At 41.2% G+C, this 17608-nt stretch overlaps 1 protein-coding gene across 1 annotated transcript in view; it reads left to right on the top strand.

Moving 5' to 3' along the window:
* Nucleotides 1–17608, top strand: part of trh (PAS domain-containing protein trachealess) — a 736895-nt gene that overhangs the window by 590603 nt on the left and 128684 nt on the right. The window contains exon 4 of the mRNA XM_083124916.1: nucleotides 13702–13940. Coding sequence (XP_082981042.1) covers nucleotides 13702–13940 — 239 coding nt within the window. The remainder of the gene's footprint in view (nucleotides 1–13701; nucleotides 13941–17608) is intronic.

Genomic DNA, 17608 nt, shown 5'->3' with positions numbered 1-17608 from the left:
ATGATTTAGTCCAGAGTGTCTGCGTGTACACCATCGTTTTCAGAACAGAGTATGATTCTCCGCCATGTACGATGGGAAATTCTCCTCAACATTGCTGGCGTGATGACATTAAATGCACGTCGAACAGCATCCTTAATTTCGTCAACTGTCTCGTAACGTGTGGCAGTAACCTTCTGTCTAATGAACCCCCATAATTCATTGTCGCAAGATGATAGATCAGGACTTCGGGGTGGCCACTCCAAAGGCGCAGGCAAATGGACAGAACCACGTCTAATCCATGTATCAGGAAATACCTCATTGAGATATTCCCTCACGGCAATAGCATAATGGGCTGGTGCTCCATCTTGCTGGAACCATACACGACCGAGCAGTCCCTGTTTTTGCAGATGTGGAATAAACCAATCACGTAACATGGTGAGATACGACATTTGATTCACAGCACCGTCAAAGAAATATTGACCCACCAAGTGGGTTGCAGACATTGCAGTCCAGATCATGACATGTGGTGGGTTGTGTTCAAGTTCTTCATAAAAATGTGGGTTTTCTTTACTCCAGAAATAAATGTTTCTCGCTTTTGCACTGCGATATATCGCACACTCGTCCTAGAAAAACACTTTACCCCTTGAAGGAAGAGTTGTAAAGACATCGAGCATTCGCCCACAAGCCTGATGACGTTTTTGCATGTCATTATCACTCAATTCGTTTACAAACGAAGGTTTAAATGCCTTTAACTTCAAATCCTTCTTCATATGTTTTTGTAATGTCGAGTATGGAACTCCCAATTCCTGTGACTGCTTACGAACGGACTTTTTTGGCGAATGTTCGACAGACGCTGCAGCCTCCACACACGTTTCCAGTCGTGTTGATGGTCGTCCTGGGTGGGGCTTATCTTCTATGCAACCAGTTGCAAAGAGCTTTTTCTCCCACCGTAAAATTGTTGGTTTTGGTGTGGAAGGTTTCTGAAACCTTACAGTGAAATCATGCTGAATATCTCTAATTGATTTTTCTGTATGGGGTCGTTCGTGAGCCCACGTGCTCATCATAATCCATTCCTCCATGGTGTATGTGGACTCATCAGCCATGATTTAGATGTTAGATCCTGCAACAATAAGAAACAACAATTCATTAACATCTATGTAATACATAGGGGGTAATGGGACTTTGTGATCACTCTGTACAGTCTTCTTTCCCAACTTTTATGCTTCTCTAAGTTGTCGTTGTAGTTTCCCTTGGTGTCTTTACTGCATAATTATTAATTTAGTCAATCAAATCATATGTATTAGCTTACTTTCATTATCTATAATAATAAATCATAACACTTTCCAACATCAACGTAATTTATCTCAATGTGTCACATTCTTCTAACAAGGTTTTTTTAGTAAAATATGAGAGAAAATTAATCCTTTGGTACGGAACCGTCTTACTTCTGGGGGATAAGATGTAAATTTTGTATTTGATTTTTTTTAAATTTAGCGTTGCTTTTCTTCCACTTTTGGCTAATCCCGACGATGAGAATGAGTGATTGTCAGATGAAATTGATGAAGGGACACTCGCAAATAACACCCATGCCGGGATTCGAGCCAGCGAACTACATTTTTTAAACTTTTTCTTTTAACATACATTTAATAACTTTCAACTGGTCATCACTCAGTGATACACTGCTTATTCCGCATACACTGCATCTCTCCCACGTTACAAATGTTTTTACACCTTGTAGGCTATGTGGATTATTATTTTTCATAAGTTTGAAACACTGTTAGGGTACACTTGCTTTTGTTTACAGAAGGTCTTAAGTTCTATGATTCTCACTTTAGACATTCATAATGAAGTTCGATCTAATCTCCATCTTATCAGACTTGCATAATGAAGTTCGTTCTGATCTGCATCTAATTCCTATGCATTGATCATGAAGTTCGCTCTAATCTCCATCTTATCAGAGTTCCATAATGAAATTCGCTCTAATCTACATCTTATTCCCATACAATTGATCCCATACTCTCGCAAGTCCACTTGATACACATACTTACTAATTAGGACTAGACCTACAGTTTCTAAAATGGAATCGGATCCACTATGTGCCTCCAGGAGGATCTGACCCGGAACTCTCTGAACACTGATCGCGAAGTTCGCTGTAATCTGCGTACTGTGTCTTTACGCTGATCGCGAAGTTCGCTCTAATCTGCGTATTCTTTCTTTACGCTGATCGTGAATCTCGGTCTAATCTACGTACTGTTTCTTTACGCTGATCGTGAAGCTCGCTTTAATGTACGTTCTGTTTCTTTATGCTGATCGCGAAGCTCGCTCTAATCTGCGTACTCTTCCTATACGCTGATACTCTGAGTCTCGGTCTCGTTACGTTTCGATGCCATCCCTGTCGAACACACATGTTTTTCTGGCAGATCGGAACCTAAGGGAAGGTGAATGTTTTCCCAAACTCGGACGCTGTAACGAAGCGGCAGGACGAAAGCGATGATTGGTCAATGATCCAGGATTCGATTAAGAAGCAGCTGTCTGCCACGAACGCGGACCTGTCTCCCCAGGGGGTCTCTTCCTGGGTCAGGATGGCAGTAAAACTGGACCGAACCCGTCTCCGCTCTGAGAGAAGGTCAATTCGGGGACCGTGTCTTCCTAATGACCGAGAGCCGGGATGGTCCCTCGGGGGAGACAATGCCCCCTCTTATCTGGCTTCCTCCTTGCGATAATTCCTTTCGGAAAAATGGGGGGGATCCAGGGTGAAGGACTGTTGGAACCGTCAGCAGCTTTCGAAGGAGGAAGGGCAGCGGATTGAGTGTGTGGTTCATGCACTCACACGCAGCGTCGACGCATCCCATAAATGTGTAGAATTGTTTGTCGCAAAGTCACAGCAAGCGCGTATGCACACGCACCGATAACATCGGTGGCGTCTCCTTCCTCGATATCGTCGGCACCAGAAACCAACGAAGGTTAATGGCACATCTGCACGCGTGGTTCTACACGACAAATTTCCCGGAATGACCATCGAAGGGTTATTATCCGGCCGGAGCTCCCCACGATAAATTGACAGTCGAATCCTACCGCCACAGAGAAAAATGTTTGTTTGGGTTAACCAAACAAATGGTAGGGGCGAACAAACCGTTTGTTTAAATAGGTATCAAACAAACAATTGTTCACCAGTACCAAAATATTTGGTCAAGTTCTATTTGTTTGTCGTACGCAATAATTTGGTTACTAATACCAAATACAATTTTGGTAAATTAACAAAATGTACCCCATTTGTTTAGGAAAACCAAATAATTTAGTCAAAATTACCAAATTTGCCTTCTTTTCTTACCAAAGGTTTTTATTTAAGGTTACCAAACTTTTTGTTAAATAATTTATTCAAAATTACTTGATCTGGCTAATTTTAGCTAGGCTGGATAGTTTGTACAAACTAACCGATCTCAAAATCCACATTCAGAATAGAAAGTTCACATTTACTAACAGTTTTTGGAGCGTTTGTGTTTCGCCACACTTAGCTCCTAATTATATAGTCTGTGTAGGCGACCAAGCCGAGACGCCACTCAAATAGTTGCCATCTCGCCTTTGGAAGCCACAATATAGCCAGACCACGCCGAGTAAGAAGATTGCTGACATACAATAATTCTCACCAACGCGGCCGACTCAGTTTGCAGGGACCAAAACACAACAAAATCCCGCAGATCTCGGTGAAAGAATCGAGGGGCTCTTATGGAGAGACGTCGTATACACTATATACATTTTATTTACATTTATTTACACTGCTCGCTGCTCCTCTTTGGGTACGGCGCACATTTAGTTCTACTCCGCTTACCTGCGGTGCCCGCTGGCGGGACTCTAACCTGGTATACCGGAAAAGTTCCCCGCACACTTCCGTACGGTAGCCGGGACGCGAACCCGTCACACTGGTTTTGTCCACAATCGCAACTCGTAGTTCACCGCACTGCTGCTTCCGCGTCTGGCCTAATCGCAGGATGAGTCATTTGCGTAACACTTCAAATGCACATTGAGTCCCTGCGGGCAACTCGAATATCACTCAGCCGACGTAACAATATTCCAAACACATTGTCTCTTGCGGGAAACTTAGATCACACTCAGCATCCCTTAGCGTACGAGTACTAATGCACTGCGAATTGTTATGCACGAAGTCTTGTAAAGCACATCCAAGGAACTGTATGTGTGCGCGTGTAACTCCACGAGCTGTCCTCTACCAACACTTGTTAAATACTGTCCTGTTCTTTATTGTCCCCAAAACTGTTGTTCTCTCCTCTCGCGGGTTTGCATTCTTCCTAAAACTTCCACATAAAGGGGCAAGCTCTGATTGGCCCTTTCCTTTTGAACCACGGGGTCATGTAGGCCAAGGTTCAAGAAACTGTCGGCTACCGACATACCCAACCTGATGAACGTTATCTCAGAAGAGGGATCTATTTTGGCTGAAAAACAGCAAGCGGCTGTCGGCTCGGGTACCCTTTTCTACACCCTCAATTTTTCGCACATTTCAAATATTCTCGTTACAAAAATTAGTTCTTCATAATAAACGATGTTTCTAAATAGCTCGGAAAGTAATTTTTTAGATCTACGTGCTACGAAACTTACGTTTTTTATGAAATTAAAATTCCTTGCGTAACGTCAAAAAGGTTTTTCACAACTTTATGATGGCGAATGATGCATTCATGTCACAGGCGCAAGTCTGAAGATTTCGGATGATCGATTTATGTCACAGGCGCACGTCTGATTTTTTTCTTTTTCTTCTTATGATTGACTTGTGCAATAGGAACATTTGCGATTGCGATATGTTCTCTGTGCGATATATTGGTAGATTGGACATTTCAGACATTCGATTTCATTTATGCGACTTCAGAAATTGGAAATAATATTTTTTTTCGCAACTGCATGCCGTAAAGGGGAGGGTTGTTTTTTCTAAATGACTTGTGGGATGGAATAATTTGCGACTTCTAGTTTTTATTATGGGAAGGTAGTGGAGGTTGGTATTCTGTGGAAAAGGCCAACAAGGACTTTCAACGTAGGTGTTACTTCATTTTTGGACTTACAAATTGAAATTCGACCCACAATTCAATACCTGGCCTTGGTAAAAAGAGGTAAGTTACCTTCTTTGGTTTAATTTTAGCCTTCATTACAGGCAGATGGTCTGCTGCCCCACGAACCATTGGCGCTAGCCCCACGAACCATTGGCGCTAGGCCCACGAACCATTGGCGCTAGCCTCACGAACCATTGGCGCTAGCCCCACGAACCATTGGCGCTAGCCCCACGAACCATTGACGCTAGCCCCACGAACCATTGACGCTAGCCCCACGAACCATTGGCGCTAGCCCCACGAACCATTGGCGCTAGCCCCACGAACCATTGGCGCGTGGATAGGTTAGTTCAGTTAGGTTGAGATCGATAGTTAAAATTTGGTGTCGTGTTAGTATCACGATCTAGAAATTGGAAATAATTGCGAACCATTTCAAACGACAAAATTTCAACTTTAAACGCCTGTACAGTCGTAAATACTTATTTCCGCGCTCCAATTTTTTTTTATTCACAAATAGGATCAAATAATGTTCATAATGAAAAAAAAAAATAATTCAAAATTCGATGGTGTAGAATAGGGTACCCGACCCCGGCTGTCGCCAAGCATGGTAGGTGGTGGTGAAAGTTTGGGCCGGAATAGCCACTACTATTGTTCTGAAAAGGTGGGAGATGACGGGCAGAAGATTCACCCTTTTGGAAGGAAGATGTGGAATTTAGGTCAGAGCTGGGAGACAAGAATCTGCTTAGTTCCCACGAGAAGTAGTTTCCTTAAACGGGGATATGAGCAATATGCATCTTAAATAAATAATATGAATATGCATATACCTATACTTAAGATAATGAGTAAAAATATATATTAATGGTAATATGTACGGTTACATCTGGAATCAAAAAGATTGGTCATGGGAAATACACTTTTATTCATTGCAGTACATTTTCTTCTTTAATTTGTAACGTTAATGTTCACATCTTTCGAAGAGTGTTAAAGCACAATTTTTCACCATGATTACAATCAAACGCACCATTATTTGTTGTACAAAAACTTATGTTTCTTCTACACATTTTGGCAGAACCATCTAGCGGCCGGTGCAGGAAACATAAGTATACAGTATGTATATCCTCAGCTTTTTTTAGGTATTAGGTTACACAACAACATGAGGACTCGCTTCGAGTAATTATCTATCTACATGGGTTTCAATTTTCGACAAAGAACTTTCATACTACACTCGACGAAATTGGTCAATCGTTATTTCAAATTCGAAAGCACGCTCACACACATATAGTAAATGTAACCAAACGTTTTGTTTCTCTTTACTTACATATGTATCATTTTGTTTACGATTACTATATTTCGTCTGACCAATTTTTTTGGTATTCTTTAACAAAATGCTTTAGTAATTACAAGCAACATTTGGTTATCGGAAACAAAAAGCATAACCAAACACCTCAACCAAACTTTTTTGGTAATTACCAACAAACCAGTTTTTCTGTGGCGCCTTGCGACTCAGGTAATGAAAAAGAGGACACAGACCCAAGCCATAGCCTATGGAGCAAAATTTTTATAGTTATAATTTAATTATTATATATTTATCGTTATTTATAACCACATTTAAAAACCAATAACTCTTTCTCTAAACATTAGCTTAATGTGCGTTATTTGCATTAACTTTAACATTATTTTTAGTACATTTATGCTACAGTTAAGCTTACTTACTTGGTATTAACATGAACATGCATTTCAATCAGCATATTTTGAAGTGTTGTTTATTTGATTAGACAATTAGTGCAAAATGTTTACTAAACCAACGGAAAGAGTGTCTATCTGTTAAACTCTCCCCTTATATCTGGCAATGTCAAAAAGCCTAGACGGAATCGAAATGTTACTCTTTTTGATTATGGGATGATTTATTTATTAAGATTTAATTTCAAGGGTACTGTCACCAGCAAAAAAAATCGGACACATAGATCCTGAAATACCTACAACCCTGCAATGCGTTGTCTATTTCTAAATCTAGGACGATGAGACTAGTTTAATAGCAACTTTTCAATAAGAAGTTCTGCTATTGCCTCATAGTTACGCAACCCACAAAACGCATTGCAGAATTGCCGGTGACTGTACATATAAATTAATGTATAGTGATTAGAAAATAGAAATACAGGGTGTCCCAAAAGGTACTTTACAACTTCAATGTCATGTAACAAGACTTGTAATTCACTTAGAGAAACAAGGTAAGTTTTATGTGATGCACCAACTCAAAAAGTTTTGTTCTGTTAGGTAATGAATAGCTGCCTTGTCTTTCCAGGTGGCAGGAGCAACATAATTTGAGAAATGGAGTCTGCACAGGAAAAGGCGCAGTGTGTGATGGTACAGCAACTTCCTGCAGACAGGCAGTGTGGATTTAAAGCACCATGTAGGCAGGCCAAGAACAAGTGAAGATGATACGGAAAGAATTCGACAGGCTTTCCAGCGTTCACCGCAGAAGTCTATCCACACTGCCTGTCTGCATGAAGTAGCTGTACCATCACACACTGCGCCTTTTCCTGTGCAGACTCCATTTCTCAAATTATGTTGTTCCTGCCACCTGGAAAGACAAGGAAGTTATTCATTATTTTTATTTATTTATTTATTGGAGAAATCCTGAATGCAGAGAGAATCCATTTTATATCAGGATATCAACAGCGAGAAAAATAGAAATTAACAAATGAGAAGCACGCACACACATGTAACAAGAATAATACAATAAAAATAATAAAAGTTAAACAATAATAATAATAAAACAATAACAAGGGTATAACAAATATTAATTTCTCTTCAGCTGCTTGATGCACGCATTTCTGAAAGCCTGCTTAGATAGATGGAAGCCTGGAGGATCAATTAGTGTATCGTACCTTGTTTGTAGCCTATAGAACAAAACTTTTTGAGTTGGTGCATCACAGAAAACTTACCTTGTTTCTCTAAGTGGATTACAAGTCTCGTTACATGACATTGAAGTTGTAAAGTACGTTTTTGGAACACCCTGTATATTTGCAAGTAAAATTGTTGGGATCTAACTAACTAACTAACTCTCTAGCCTTCTTAAACCCGAAGGTTCATGGCTGCAGCAACACAGGCCTTCCATGTTTCCCTATTTTGAGCAAGTTCTATATACTCTTTTCCATCCCTACCGATTTCCCTTAGGTCCATCTCAACGTTGTCCCTCCATCTTCGTCTTGGCCTTCCTACAGGTCTCTTACCATCAGGTTTCCCAACAAGAATCCTGTAAACTCCTCGTTCCTCTCCCATTCGTGCCACATGGCCTGCCCACCTAAGTCTTCTTGATTTAATTATTCTAATAATATCTGAGGTCTCTGGACTAAGGATAAGATCTACGTTAGGAAGAAGGATATTAAATTAGGCACCTGGAATGTTCTGAGCCTTTACCGGCCTGGGGCATTTCAGTGTACAGTTAATGAGATAGTTAAGTATAAATTAGATGTAGTAGCTGTCCAGGAAGTTAGGTGGCCAGGAGAAGGGAATTGTAAAACTAAAAATTATACTTTTTTCTATGGTGGTACTGAAAATCATAATTTTGGAACAGGCTTTTTCATAAATAATAGAATTATATCGGCTCTTAAAACAGTAGAATTTATTAATGATAGGATATCATATGCAGTTTTACAGGGTAGGTGGTGTAAAATTATTTTAATAAACATACATGCACCAACGGAAGATAAAGATGATAATACTAAAGATGATTTTTATGCAGAGTTAGAACAGGTCTTTGATAAATTTTCTCAGTATGATATGAAAATTCTATTAGGTGACTGTAATGCACAAATTGGCAAAGAAGAGACATTTAAACCCACGATTGGTAAAGAAAGTCTTCATGAATTGTTGGGATCAGGACATCAAATTTTAAATGAATTTAATGAGCTACTGTCTGCCGAAGCTTGAGAACCAAAGTATATGGATAGTTTTATGAATAGCCGAACTTCTTAATTAAACGTTAATGACTGAAGGCATTAAGATGGCTTAATACAACCACTCCTTCACTTAGGTCCGCAGGTATATTGAGGTGGAACGAAGTTGTTACAGTAGAGAAAGAGTTTCTGGGAGGGTAAAGAAGAAGAAAAAGAAGAAGACGTCTTAATTCGGGCGTCTGATTAGCGGCTTGGGAAGGGCCAAGGGGGGGAGGCGGGGGGCATCGCCAGAAAAACCAATGAAATTTCCCGCTAATTGGACCGTATTTAAATGCAAGGAGAGACGACGCTTCCCTAATTAAACATAACACGAAACGGGCGCTTTGACATGCCGCAGTGAACCGCCGGAGTTTCTTCCGCGGGAGGAAAAGAGTTAGCCGTCTCCCAGAGGGGGGCTCAGTCGATTGTAATGGTCCTGATCCTCTCCTCACGGAGGTTCATTTGCTTTCGGATATACTCCGTTGCTGTGAGCTCATTCCTCTCTCCCTCTCTCTCCCTCATCCAGTTTCTCTTTCTCTCTTTTCTTGTTTCTTTGTCTGCAGTGTAAGGGTCGACCCTTACACGTTGTGCACTTTGGGCTGTATTCTTGCAGACTAACGAGTCTCTGACGCCTGGACCTGCAGCCAAACTCATGTCCACATGTTTTTGTCGTATTATCATTCATTATCATCGTCGCGATTAGCCAAAAGTGGCAGAAGAGCGACGTAAAATAACCCAATTCAATCAATCAATTATATCTTTCACTCCCTTTCTCCATCTCTGTATGTACTCTTTCCTCCTGTCTGTCCTCGCCTTAAGGGTCCCGGGTTCAATATCCCATGGAGGCACATGGCACAGTGGTTCGGATCCCACTTGGAACTGTAGGTCCAGTCCCGATTAGCCTTCCTGTGCATAAAGTGGACTTAAAAAAGCAATTCAAATTCTGTCTGTCTATTTATCTATCAACACACACACCCACACACCCAAACACACACACACACACACACACACATACACACACACACACATAACCTGTATATATTAGTACATATACATTCTCTCTCCCTTTCTCTCTGTAATATATATATATATAAGAGAGAGAGAGAGAGAGAGAGAGAGAGTGGAAAGTGCACGAAGAAAAAAGAGAAAGAAAGAAGAAAAAACTCATCTCTCTCTCTCTCTCTCTCTCTCTCTCTCTCTCTCTCTCTCTCTCTCTCTCTCTCTCTCTCTCTCTCTCTCTCTCTCTCTCTCTCTGACTCTCTGAACAGAGAGAGAAGGAGAGAGAAGAGAGAGAGTTGGAAGGAGAGAATTAATGAAAGAAGACTTTCTTTCTCTATCTCTTTCTCTCTCTTTGTCGTCTCTCTTTCTCGAGGGAGAGAGAGAGAGAGAGAAAAAAAATGAACATTTACAAAGGCTGGGACTTGAACCCGGAACCCCCTGGCATCGTAGCTCGCTGTGCTAACCACTACGCCACGGAGGCCGACTAGACAATAGGAATGAGTGATGAATAGGGGATGGCCCACTAGCAGAGAGCTCTCACACTCTGGCCGGAGCCTGAACCCAGATCCTTCGAAGGCGAGATCGTGCCGTAAACAAAGCTCCAACATGTTTTCCTTCCGCCCTAACGAAATCTGAGAACACGGTGTGGATGTTTACTTGAATCCTGGAAGAGGTACGTGACCCTTGGCTTAGGACACCATTACCTCCCCCTCTCCCCCGCTGAAGGGAGACTCCGTAATCGTGAAGCACCCATTCAGCAGAATGACAGACGACTCCAAGGCAGTGGTATTCCTGGCCCAGAGGGAAATTTCCCTGTACTGTTCCAAAAAATCCCTCTTCGCTCTTAAAATTCCCTTTCGCAACGCTATAATAAAGTTTATCCAGGGATTTCTTGTGAACACTTTTATAGGGGCGTGCCATAAGAAAAATGATTGCTATGTTAATTGGGGGTAAATAAATCTTGTATTCGTACTACGAGTATGTACTTAATGAGCCGCGGTAGCTCAGTCGTTAGAGCGTCAAACTACCATGCAAGAGACCCGGTTTCGATTCCGGCGGGAGATAACCGGGAATTTTTCCACCTGTTGAAGCGGCTCCGGCGCCCACCTAGCGTCGTGCCTGGAAGGAAACTCTTGAGGTATAAAGGCGGCCAGGTGCGTGGTGCTGATCACGTCACCCCTACCTTCGGCCGTGATGAAGAAAGTGTGGAGCCCTAACTCCACATCCCTTATATGCCTTCATGGCGTGGTGCAAAGCACAGGAAAGCACTTTACACTTCACTTAATTTATTTTCTTTTTATTGAACATTTAATTTAATAAATTTGCTTAACCTTCAAGCTTTACTATTAATTAAACTTATAACTTGAAAGTTCATGCACTTGCCATTTTAAATAATGATTTGAGTTTAGATTGAAACTGAAAAAAACATTTCACGCGCTTGTGTACCACTAGAACAAGAGCGTAGTCCATTTTATGCATGATGTCTAATTTTCCTGTTTCTTGTAAAAAAAAATATCATTTTTTCCCTTTTTTCCCTTTCCTGGTTCGAAAATTTCCCGTTCGTGTAAAGATTCCCTGCCGAGAGCAACACTGCTCCAAGGTGCAACGTACACGGTCGAACCTTTGATAGGTGAATTCCACGCCTTTCCGCGACACAATTCAAGCCTCGAACTCCCTCTATCCGATTTCTTTTGTTCTCCCCCCCCTTACTCCTACCCCCGGATCGCTCGTAAACTTCCGGACCCGGAGCAATTCCTGAAGAAACTTTAATTTCTCTCGTGGCCGTTTAAGGCCTCGGCCGGAGTGGACATTTCATTTTCGGGTCCGCCTAATCATCGCCCCTCACGGCCTGGCCAAGACACTTTTCACTTTTATATGCCCCCCGGGACCCGAGGCTTTGGCCGGCGGGGCCATTTCCCCCCTAGTCCCCCACCTCTGGACCCACGGGGGCATTCCCCTCCCCTCCGCCGAGCCCTAAGTACGCCCAGTGATTTCAATATGTCATAAGGAAGAGCCGTTATTAAATAACAACTTCGTCCCAACCGTATTTCCGGGTTCAGATATCTTTGAGTAATGGCAAAAAGTTGTCTTCCTCCGGCATTAAGAGCCCGGAATCGGAACGTCCGGGATTGGTATATTGCGAGATGACCGCCCCCGGAAAATAGCAGAAGGAGACATTATTGTTATGGAGGTACCGGAATGGATTCCGATGACATACGAGCTCCATATTAGACCCTGTCCAGCGCACCGTTTGCTTGTAGTTTTCCTTTCCCCAGCTGTTTCGTCTTGTAAAAATAAATGCTTGGGATTTCTTCTTTGGCTGCTGACGTCATTGTTGTCTTTTCTCTTCGCGTTTCTATTTTTCCCAATTTTATCAGAAGGATAAATAAGAATAACCATGTCGTGTGCAATAAACCAATATATTGCTTTTTACCGTCGTAAGGTAGCTCATTACCATGGATTTGTTTTGCAAACGGTAGCTGATTGCATGTCTTAATGATGATAAACAGCTGATTGCTGGGATAAAGTGGCTTATTGTCACGTCTTTATGACATCAGGTAGCTGATCGTCACGTCTTTGACACCAGGCAGTTAATTGTTACGTCTTTTAAAAATTGTCTCCATTTTTACGACGTAAGGTAGCTGATTGCCATGTCTTTACGACGTAAGGTGGCTGATTGCCATGTCTTTGCGACGTAAGGTGGCTGATTGCCATGCCTTTACGACGTCAGGTGGCTGATTGTCATCTCTTTACGACGTAAGGTGGCTGATTGCCATGTCTTTGCGACGTAAGGTGGCTGATTGTCATGTCTTTACAACGTAAGGTGGCTGATTGTCATCCCTTTACGACGTAAGGTAGCTGATTGCCATGTCTTTGCGACGTAAGGTGGCTGATTGCCATGCCTTTACGACGTCAGGTGGCTGATAACCATGTCTTTACGACGTAAGGTGGCTGATTGTCATGTCTTTACGACGTAAGGTGGCTGATTGTCATGTCTTTACGACGTAAGGTGGCTGATTGTCATCTCTTTACGACGTAAGGTGGCTGATTGCCATGTCTTTGCGACGTAAGGTGGCTGATTGTCATGTCTTTACGACGTAAGGTGGCTGATTGTCATCCCTTTACGACGTAAGGTAGCTGATTGCCATGTCTGCGACGTAAGGTGGCTGATTGTTATGTCTTTACGACGTAAGGTGGCTGATTACCATGTCTTTACGACGTAAGGTGGCTGATTGCCATGTCTTTACGACGTAAGGTGGCTGATTGCCATGTCTTTACGACGTAAGGTGGCTGATAGCCATGTCTTTACGACGTAAGGTGGCTGATTGCCATGCCTTTATGATGTAAGCTGGAAGATTTTTTTATATATTTATGGCGTAAAGTGGCTGATTGTCTTCTTTATATACAGATACAGTGAGTGCTTCTTGTCTGCTTAGTGCGTAATGTTGGTGGTCGTCATGTCTTTGTTACAAAAGGTTTCTCGCGTTATGTCTTTCTGACATAATGCTTTCATTCGTGTATCTCTTTAGAAAGTATAAGATGTTGAAAACAACGGTCGTTGTCCTAAATAGGGCCAAACAAAGTCTTGGTCCTGAAAAGAGCCAAAGCCTTGATCCTGAAAAGGGTCGTTGTACGATTGGGTTAAGATTAGCACTAAGATTGTTTATTTATTTTCTATTATACTGACACTTGTGTGTACCCACCTGTTGCTGACTGTGTTCCTTCTCTTCCAGCATCTTGGAGCTGAGGAAGGAGAAGAGCAGGGACGCGGCGAGGTCTCGCAGGGGCAAGGAGAACTATGAGTTCTACGAGCTGGCGAAAATGTTGCCGTTGCCAGCCGCCATCACGTCCCAGCTCGACAAGGCTTCCATCATCCGTCTCACGATCTCGTACCTCAGGCTACGGGACTTCTCGGCGCACGGGGACCCGCCCTGGAGTCGAGAGGGGCCACCTCCGAACAAGAACGTCAAAGGTTAGTCTCATTTAAGCGATATTCTTAAGCAGTTGTGTACCGAGGGCACTGTGCGAATTAATCTTTTTTGGGGGGTCATGCCCAGTCATGACGTATTTGTGATTTCATTTCGGGGGGTAGGTTGTTTTTGGTATGTAAATTTGTAGGTATATGTTACCAGTCAGTAAATTGTCTTGCGGTTGTTCTGACATAGGTCACTAAATCTTATGACAACATTTACACGGTTCTAACATAGGTTACTAAAATCTTATGACAACATTTACACGGTTCTAACATAGGTCACTAAATTTTATGACAACATTTACACGGTTCTAACATAGGTTACTAAAATATTATGACAACATTTACACGGTTCTAACATAGGTCACTAAATATTATAACATTTACATGGTTCTAACATAGGCCACTAAATCTTATGACAACATTTACACGGTTCTAACGTAGGTCACTAAATCTTATGACAACATTTATACGGTTCTAACATAGGTCACTAAATATTATAACATTTACATGGTTCTAACATAGGTCACTAAATATTATAACATTTACATGGTTCTAACATAGGTCAGTAAATCTTATGACAACATTTACACGGTTCTAACATAGGTTACTAAAATCTTATGACAACATTTACACGGTTCTAACATAGGTCACTAAATATTATAACATTTACATGGTTCTAACATAGGTCAGTAAATCTTATGACAACATTTACACGGTTCTAACGTAGGTCACTAAACCTTATGACAACATTTACACGGTTCTAACATAGGTTACTAAAATCTTATGACAACATTTACACGGTTCTAACATAGGTCACTAAATTTTATGACAACATTTACACGGTTCTAACATAGGTTACTAAAATATTATGACAACATTTACACGGTTCTAACATAGGTCACTAAATATTATAACATTTACATGGTTCTAACATAGGTCACTAAATCTTATGACAACATTTACACGGTTCTAACGTAGGTCACTAAATCTTATGACAACATTTATACGGTTCTAACGTAGGTCACTAAATCTTATGCCAACATTTATACGGTTCTAACATAGGTCACAAAATCGTATGACAACATTTAGACGGTTCCAACATAGGTCACTAAATCTTATGACAACATTTAGACGGTTCTAACATAGGTCACTAAATCTTATGACAACATTTAGACGGTTCTAACATAGGTCACTAAATCTTATGACAACATTTACACGGTTCTAACATAGGTCACTAAGTCTTATGACAACATTTACACATAATTTAAAAACACTATATTTACATCCTAAGGAACCCCGAACCCATACACTAAAAGAGCTATCGAGCTATTAATACCGAAAACTTGATCAAATTTCTATTGTCATGTTAAAACTTAACGTCTACTAAACTAACTACAAGAACTTAAATATATGTAAAATGTGAGAATTTTGCCACGAAAACTTCAGCTCAAAACATCCTTTTGTGTTCGATACATAGTTAAGAAATGGTGTACGATATGCTTTCAGTTCAGTTTTCTTTGAGGGGGATAAAAGCATCCGTGGCAGGGATAAAATAATTTCCTTTCACTGGGGATAACAATTTTTGGTGGGTGGGCTGGAATCCCCAACATTTATCCCCCCCCCCCCCCGTTAATTTGCACACTGACCAAGGGGTTTGGGAGTTGTAATCAGAGATGTAGACTAAGTGTGTAGTCTCTACCAGGATTCTGTGGTGCATGCGAACGAGAATAAGTCCTCTGAGCAAGTAGTGTCTCGAGAGGACTACGCTAACGTACTGCTTTGCTCCACCCACTCGATTGCTCCTCTTCTTTTTCGTTATGCGCGACCTTGCTCCATAGTTTCCTGGGACGGAGTATAGATAGTATTTGCTTGTATTTTATATGCCTGGACACCTGTAGAAAATTTTGTAAGGTGTTGCCGAAGGAACATTTAACAAATGTGTCTTCTGACTGAACAGATGTGCAAAGGTGTGGGCGAGTCGTGAGGGTGAGAACTGTGTTTTTCGAAAAAAGAGTGAGGGCAAAGTCTCTTGGTCCTGAAAAGAGCCAAAGCCTTGATCCTGAAAAGGGTCGTTGTACGATTGAGTTAAGAGTAACATAGCGGTCGTGACATACCTGGTTCTGAAATGGCATGATGACGTTGCTTTTTCGGTGTGCCATCAGAAAAAGGAAACTTCTTATTTTTATTAAAACACAGTGTGATGCTGAGGTGAGAGTATGCAACAGGTCCGTCAACCCCTCCTCTCCCACGAAATTGACCTAGTTCATTTCCAGTTACAAAATGCAGAAAATGTGTTATTTTTTATAGTTAGTAAGAGAAATTTACTTTAGTTAGTTAGCATTAGAACAGAAAAACTAAAGTAAAAAGTGCATTAGATCGAAATGTACAGAAACCACATTATAGTTTTTCATGTTCTACAATTGAATAAAAAAAACTGGTTCCTGTGAGGGGGGCAAACAACATAAACTTCGACTATATTTTCCAATTACTATCATTAGACCAACTGTATGAAATGCAAATGATTATTATTATAATTAAAATAATAGTAATAATAATAGCGGAAATCTCTCATTCCAAGTAGAAGTCATCCGAAGTGTATAATAATAATAATGTTGATAATTATAACTTTGGAATAAAATTTGTTTTATTCGCCTATAATAGTTACTACTGCACAATAATGAAAATATTATTATAATTTTTCACTATTCAAGTTTTTTGAACCGCCTAACCGGTCCCTGCAAAATTTTATGGCAAAGCTCATTCTGTGAGAAAGAGAGAAACGGGGTAGTAAGGTAAAGGGAATTAGTGAGAGTAAGGAGGAGTCGAATAAAGAATGAGAAGGGGAAGGGGATAAATAGAATCGGTGAGAATTAAATATATCCTCTTGCCCCTCGCTGGATACGCCCATGTTTCGATATCTTCCTCTCTGTTTCTTCACCTGTTCATACATTGGTTATCTCATTTCGTTTCTCTATTCTCTGTTCATCTTTCTTTCTCATCTTGCCTTCTCTATCGCTTTTCCTGTCTCTATGTCTTGTGCTCTATATCACTTTCTAATCGTCTTGTTATGTCTGTTTCTATCTTTCTATCTCTCTATCTGTCTGTCTCCTCAATTCCCTTTTAGAGAGAGGGAGAGAGAGGGTGAGAGGAGAGAGAGAGTGAGGAGAGAGAGGGTGAGGGGAGAGGGTGAGGAGGGTGAGAGGAGAGGGAGAGAGAGTGAGGAGAGAGAGGGTGAGAAGAGAAAGGATGAGAGGAGAGAGTGAAGAGAGAGAGAGAGAGAGGGTGAGAGAAGTGGGAGATAGAGGGTGAGAGGAGAGAGGAAGACAGTGAGAGGAGAGAGCGAGGAGAGAGAGAGGGGGTGAGAGGAGAGAGAGAATGGCAAGGAATTCTTTCTTTCTCTCTTCCTTCAGGAAAGAAGATACGGGGGTGTCTTTTCTTCTGGGATGGGGGTGGTGTAGAATTAAATTTCTTCCTCTTATTTCTCTCTCATTCTTCCTGTTCTTCGTTAAACTCTGGACTCCCACCTGCTTTTCCTCTCTTGTTCTCTCCCTCTCAGGGTGAGGAAAGGAAGTGATAGAAGAGTAATAACAGAAAGAGTAGAGAAATATTCCTTTCCTCTCTCTTCCGCTCTTTATCTCTTTTTTCCTCTCTCTTCCCTTTTCCAT

Source organism: Lepisma saccharinum, chromosome 7 (genome assembly GCF_977018435.1).
Source record: "Lepisma saccharinum chromosome 7, izLepSacc3.1, whole genome shotgun sequence".
Classification (NCBI taxonomy): domain Eukaryota; kingdom Metazoa; phylum Arthropoda; class Insecta; order Zygentoma; family Lepismatidae; genus Lepisma; species Lepisma saccharinum.
This window is presented reverse-complemented; position numbering and strand designations above follow the sequence as displayed.